We start from the raw sequence: 7,188 nt of genomic DNA on the forward strand, positions 1-7,188 counted from the left end.
CATCCCCAAGGGACCCCGGATTGGAGAGGGTGCAGGCTGGTCTGAGGGGAAACCACACACACACACACACACACACACACACACACACACACACACATATACTGTGCACGAATTCCATGCACTGGGCCTCTAGTTGTCAATAACTGTATGTGTTTACTGCTGCTCACACTTAATGTTTACTATGATATGGGTCAGGCACTCTTTAATTTATATGTCATTAGTTCGTTTAATCCGCACAGTAGCCCTCTGAGTAGACACTGTTTACCTCTGTTTTATAAATACTGGGGGGATTTGTCTCTTTCCCAGGTCACGCCAGTACCTAGTGAAGCCAGAATTCAAACGAAGGCCTCTGTCTCCAGGAACTGAATTGGAATCCAACTTTTGAGACAGATTGGGTACCTTTAAAGTTGTCAAATATTTATGAAAATAAAGGCCAAGAGCCTCAGATTCCTGACACACCGCCCAGTTTCACTGTAGTTCACATGCTTCAACCTGTGTGAGTGGCAGTACTTGGCTCCACCTTTCCTTATCCAAGCACCGGTTTCTGAAGGAAACGCAGGTAGAATAGAAGCAGGGTCCTTGTGACTCAGCTGGCACATTATGGGTTTCCGTCTCGACCTCAGGGAAACTCGCCTTAGGTTAGGCTGACCTGATGTGTCCTCGGGACAGATGGGGTGGTAGGTGGTTGACATGGAGATGTTGTGGTAACTGCTGTTGGTTCATGGTTTGAGAGATGCTATTTTGTGGAAGCAACTGGCTGGTTTACTGTTTTCCTTTGGTATGTTAGGGATTTAAGAATGTAAACTAACCCAAGTGAAAACATGTGATCTCTCATGGATCCCTGAGGGATTATCTAGTTGTCCGCAATGAGTAACCTTAACTATACCGCCTCCTGTAGTGGACCCGCCTGCTGTTCTGTGTCGCTCCTCCTGCCCCAGCAGGGCCTCTGTGTGATAGTGTCACTACACCTTCATCCGGCCTCTGCAGCCTTCTTGGAGCGCGATCCTGAAACTGTCCTCTGGAGCGCGATCCTGAAACTGTCCTCTGAACCCTCGTTGTGCTCTTACACTTGGTCCAAATCTAGGCATAAAGGTGCTCCTTTCCCAGTTCAAATAAAGAGCTAAGCTTTTAGTTCAGCTTGTCCCAGATTTTCCATTTTTCCCAGTCATGTAATTTTAAACTTTTGGCATCTGCTACTATTTAGACAACAAATCAATGAAGACATACCCAACAAAAGTGAAAGAGATCTTGCTGACATCCAGTCATATCTAATCGAGCAGCTTGTTTTGTTTGTTTGTTTTTCCTGGATACATGTTCTTGGCTGTAATTTCATGTTGCATATTTATGACATGTTTTCTGTTAGAAACTACCAGTGTTCTACCAGAGCATGAATTTCCATATAGCAAGTTGAGAAGCTCTGTTGAGCTTTATACAGAGATTTGATCTCCAGAGATGCTATGCGCAAGGTTTTGACAGTAGTAATTTTTTTAAGTAACGACAGAGGATGGAAACCAAGATAGAAAAGCACTGAGAAACACTATGAATTTCTAAAATCTTACACTACAAGAGGGTAATAATTTCTTCAGCATGAATAGCAACAGCAAATCAGTGTAGGGGAGTTTCACAACCAAAATCATTCTGTAAAAGGCCTAGTCCTCCTTATCTTTTGTTTTGTTTTATTTACAGTTATCTCATTAAATCCCCACTTAAAATAAGCATCGTCCATATTGTCTGCATAGCCGTGGCAGGGCTTTGAGGCAGAAGGACTGGGTAAGGCATGCTGACCTTGAATTAAACGCCCGTCTTCCGCAGGCAGCGTGCCCAGTTTTTAAAGATTGAGCCTTCCAGGCGTGCTTGCTAATTATGGAGCTAGGGAGCTCTAACAGAAGCAGAAACATTTGGAGGGCATCTCTCTGACTAGCCCTCCATGAAGGTTTTCTTCTGAATCCATTCAGAAAAAAAAAAAAATCACACCAAAGAAAAACATCCAATTCATTTTATAACGTAAATTCTAAAAATTTCGTCATTAATGTGCTGCTGTTCATGTGTGAAGAGGTAGCTGATCAGAATACATATATTACGAGTTGTGTTTTTTCTATTCTTGTGTTGTCTTTAGCCTGTTTTCCACATATTTTTTAAAGCAGCTGGCTGGAATTAAGAATGCGGTCTTTAATCCTGACACTGTGGCTCAGTGATTAAGCATTGACCTAATGAACCAGGAGGTCATGGGTTCGATTCCCTGTCAGGCCAAATGCCTGGGTTTTAGGCTCCATCCCCAGTAGGGGTCATGCAGGAGGCAGCCAATCGATGTTTCTCTCTCATCATTGACGTTTCTATCTCTCCCTTTCCCTTCCTCTCTGAAATCAATAAAAATATATTTTTTTAAATGTAGTCTGTAATTTGAGAAGTAACCTATTTAAAGGTTTTTAATTGGGGATTAGAGTTCAAGAACTAATGGGACCATCTTTTTCTTTTGTATTATTAGAAAAAGACTCTTTAATGTCCTTGTAAACACAAAATGTTTTAATTTTTTCTAGTTTATCTATTTTTTCTTTTGTTGCTTGTGTTCTTTTTTTCTTTTCTAAGTATGTTTTTAATTGATTTCAGAGAGAGGAAGGTGAGAGGCAGAGAGGGATAGAAGCATCAATGATGAGAGAGAATCATTGATTGGCTGCCTCCTGCACACTCCCCTACTGGGGATCAAGCCCACAACCCTGGCATGTGCCCTGGCCTGGAATCTAACTGTGACCTCCTGGTTCATAGATCGACACTCAACCATTGAGCCACACCAGCAGGGCTTGTTGCTTGTGCTTTGGTGTCAAAACTAAGAAACCGTTGCCTAATATAAGATCATGAGATATGTTTTTGCTTTCCTCTAAGAGTTTTATAGTTTTAGATCTAACATGCAGGACTTTGATCCATTTTGAGTTGACTTTTATATATGATGTACAGTACAGTCCCACTTCATTCATTTGCATGGACATCCAGTTCCCAGTTCCATTTCCTAAAAAGAGTATTTCTTTCCTCCACTGAGTTGTCTTGGCGCCCTTGTCAAAGATCAATTGACCATAAATAAGGGTTTATTTCTGAACTGAATTCTATTTTCATCTGTATGTCTGCCTTTGTGCCAGTCACACAGTCTTGATTACTGTAGCTCTGTACTAATTTTTGAAATCGGGAAGTGTTTCAAAAATTGGCTCTTCCAATTTTTTCAAGATTTTTTGGCAATTATGGGTCTCTTGAATTTCTATCATTGACCTGTCAATTTGTGCAAAAAGGTCAGCTGGGATTTTGATGAAGATTGTGATGACACTGCAGGTTAATTTGGGGAGTATTGTCACCCTAACAATATTAAGTCTTATTTAGGTCCTTAATTTCTTTCAATGATGTTTTATAGTTTTCAGATACAAAGTTACGTAGTCCTTTTGTTAAATTTATCCCTAAATATTTTTTTGATGTAACTATAAATGGAATTTTTTTAAATTTCATTTTTGTATTGTTCATTGCTAGTATGTAAAAATAGAATAGATGTCTGTATAGTAAGCTTGTACCCAGTAACCTTGCTGAATTTATTGTTTTTGATAGTTTTTTAGTGAATTTTTTGTGATTTTCTATATACAGGATTATGTCATCTGCAAATAGGGATGATTTTACTTCTTTTCCAGTGTAGGTGTCTTTTAATGATTTATTTTATTTTTCTTCTCTAATCACTCTGCCTGGGATCTTCAGCACAGTGTGTCATAGAAGTAGCAGAAATGAACATCCTTGTTTTGTTCCTGATCTTAGAGGGAATGCATTAAATCTTCACCACTAACATGTTAGCTATGGGCTTTTCATAGATGCCCTTTATCAGTTTTGGAAGTTTCCTTATATTCCTAGTTTGTTGAGTCTTTTTATCATAAAAGAATGCTGTATTTTGTCAAATGCTTTTCAACATCTAATGAGATGATTTTGTCCTTTATTCTATTAATATGGTATATTAATTCATTGATTTTTCAGATATTAAACCCACCTTTCATTCCTATAATAAATCCCACTGTTCATGGTATATATAATTCTTTTAATATGTTTCTGTGCTTAGTTTGCTAGTTATTTTGTTGAGGATTTTAAATCCGTATTCATAAGAGATATTCTTGTGGTGTCTTTGTTTTTGATGTCAAGTTAATTCTGACCTCAGAATGAGTTCGGAAGTGTTCACTTTTCTTCTGTCTTCTAGAGCAGTTTGTGAATAATTGATAATGATTTTTATTAAATATTTGGTAGAATTCACCAGATTCTTCTCACCTAGCCTTTTTTCTTTGTGGGTAGTTCTTAAATTACTAATTAATTTTCCTTTCTCTCATTCTCATTCCTTATAAATCTATTCAGATTTTTAAATTTCTTCTTGAGTTAGTTTTGGTAGTTTATGTCTTTTGATGAATTTGTCCATTTCATCTCAGTATTTAATTTGTTGGTATGCAGTTGTTGATAGTGTTACTTGAAATACTTTTTATTTCTGTAAGTAGAGCTATCCATAGATTTCTAACTAGTAAATAGTTACTTCATCTTTCAAAGAACTTAACCCTTAAATTTGGGGGTCTTTCTGGGGATAAGAACACAAAGAAACAGAAAAGCAGAGAGTTACTGAGTCCCTTATTGTTATTGTGAACAGTAAGTAAGCACGAACAACATCAGTTCCTGCCTGGCACAGAATATGGAGATCGAGCCTTGGGGGGGAAATGTTAGGAGTGGGTAGCCTGCTCTTTAGTTCTGTCCAAAGAAATATCGCTGGGTCAAGAAATCCCTTTCCCTGCAATTTGTGGGCTTCCTATAACCTTGAACAAAAACACTTGACCTAATTGTCCAACTTTCCGTTTGAGAGTAGAGATAACACCACCACATGCAAAACTACCAGGTATTCATTTTTCATTGTAGTGTCTCAGCAATTCTTTAGAAACCTTATATAGGTCAGATCTCCATATACCGAACTCCAAAGGCTGACTACATTTTTGGATGGTATATTTTCCCCTTTTTAAAAAAAATTATATTTTATTGATTTTTTTTACAGAGAGGAAGGGAGAGGGATAGAGAGTTAGAAACATTGATCAGCTGCCTCCTGCACACTTCCCACTGGGGATGTGCCCACAACCAAGGTACATGCCCTGACCAGAGTTGAACCTGGGACCCTTGAGTCCACAGGCCGAAGCTCTATCCACTGAGCCAAACCAGTTAGGGCTTTCCCCTTGTTTTTGAGTTTCTCTCATTTTTACAGATTTCCCCATTTATAAATTGTTTATTTTTTTAAATGTAAAGTCTTGAGTGCAGGGAAATTTCAAACTAAAATAGTATAGTACATACCCAGGCAGCACGCAGGATTCCTAAGTATGAAATCCCTAAGCAGGGATGAGAACATTGTCATTTGTGAAAAGGCAGAGGACAAAAGATTTCTGAGTTCAGGATCCCACTCGGACAAATGCATTTCCATCCCAGCACTGTTTTTACCCTTTGGCCCAAAGTCACTGTTCATGTATAATTTTTCTTTTTCATGAAAACCTTTCTATCTCTCAATAAAACAGTTAGATTCCCATTATAGGCATTTATTATAAAAGCACTTTGGGAAGGCTATTTACTGCTCAACTAAAAGATAAATTGTTAAAATTAAGTGATATGAGACATTAAATGGAAATAAATGTTCAATTTACTAAGAGTTTAAAACATTGTAGATGGTGTTTTATTGTAGATGTTGTGGACAAACCATTAGTATATATGCTTTTTGGAAATATACTGTATTTTGAAAGAGAAGCTCATGTGTGAAAAGAGAAAGGTCACTTAAATAGAGCTGTCAGCATCCAGGGGAAAAAAAGCCTGCCTGTGCCGTCGTTATGGAACTCAGCAGTGTACAGGCCAAATTATTGGTTGCAAACGCTATAAACAATGGCATTTCGCACATGGAAAGGCGATTTAAGTCCTAGAGTTGCCTGCCAAGGAAGCTGCTCCCTAGAGAAAGACTGGCAGCATGGTTATGGGACCGGCAGGGTCACCTTGTATTTTCTACTTGGAAAAGGAGAAGGGAGGAGGTTAGCAGGAAACTCGGAAAGTCATCTCTTCTGTTGAAGGGAGGCAAGGACAGATCATTCTCTTTAGTTCCCCTACCTTTTATTTGAAAACATGTAAACCTTCACAAAAAGAAGTTGTAAGGCCTGGCCGGCATGCCTTGGTGGTTGAGTGTCAACTTTTGAACCAGGAGGTCACGGTTCCATTCCCTCTCAGGGCACATGCCCAGGTTACAGGCTCTATCCACAGTGTGGGTGTGCAAGAGGCAGCCGATCAATGATTCTCTGTCATCATTGGTGCTTCTGCTCTCTCCCCCTCTCCTCTCCTCTCTAAAATCAATAAAAATATATATTTTTTAAAACACTGTAAGAAGTACAATCTGTATACTTTCACCTGGTGTCACCAGTAAAAACCACATTAGCTTTCTCTTACCCTCTCCTACACCACACAATCACACAGAAAGTCAGGTGGAATGCCCTGGGTGGTGTGGTTCAGTGGTTGGGCATCATCCCAGGCACCAAAAGGTGCTGACTTGATTCCCAGTCAGGGCACGTGCCTGGGTTACAGGCTCAATCCCCGGTAGGGGGCGTACAGGAGGCAGCTAAGCTATGTTTCGCTCTCACATCAATATTTCTCTCTCTCCTTTCCTTCCTCTCTCTCTAAAAATCAATTAAAATACACACACACACACACACACACACATACACACAGTGGGGCCTTGACTTACAAGTTTAATTCATTCCGTAATGGAGCTCGTAACTCAAATTACTCGTATGTCAAATCACTGTGACATTCACTGCGCCAACTAGCGGTGGGGTATCTGAAACTGGCTCGTACATAACCCGAATTTTAGCTCGCAACTCAAAGCAAAAAGTCGGCCGAGAGCGAGCTCATATCTCGAAAAAACTCGTTAGTCGGGACCCTCGTAAGTCAAGGCCCCACTGTGTATATATTTATATTTTAAAGAAAGGCAGAAGCATTACAGTATTTCACCTGTAAATACTGCAGCATCTATTTTCTAAGAAGACAGTCTTACCTTAACCACATTATTATCACATCAAAGAAATTTTCAGTTGATACAATATCATCTAACGTACAGTCCCTATTAATGTCTCCCCCAGTTGTCCCAATAATGTCCTATTAGCTTTTTTTTTT

At 39.2% G+C, this 7,188-nt stretch overlaps 1 protein-coding gene across 1 annotated transcript in view; it reads left to right on the forward strand.

Moving 5' to 3' along the window:
• Positions 1-171: 171 nt before the first annotated feature.
• Positions 172-7,188, forward strand: part of DESI2 (desumoylating isopeptidase 2) — a 21,243-nt gene continuing 14,226 nt past the window's right edge. Inside the window, 2 exon segments of the mRNA XM_015570913.1 lie at positions 172-346; positions 349-395. Of these exon segments, the coding sequence (XP_015426399.1) occupies positions 187-346; positions 349-395 (207 nt within the window). The 5' untranslated portion in view covers positions 172-186.

Source organism: Myotis davidii, unplaced genomic scaffold (genome assembly GCF_000327345.1).
Source record: "Myotis davidii unplaced genomic scaffold, ASM32734v1 scaffold510, whole genome shotgun sequence".
NCBI lineage: Eukaryota > Metazoa > Chordata > Mammalia > Chiroptera > Vespertilionidae > Myotis > Myotis davidii.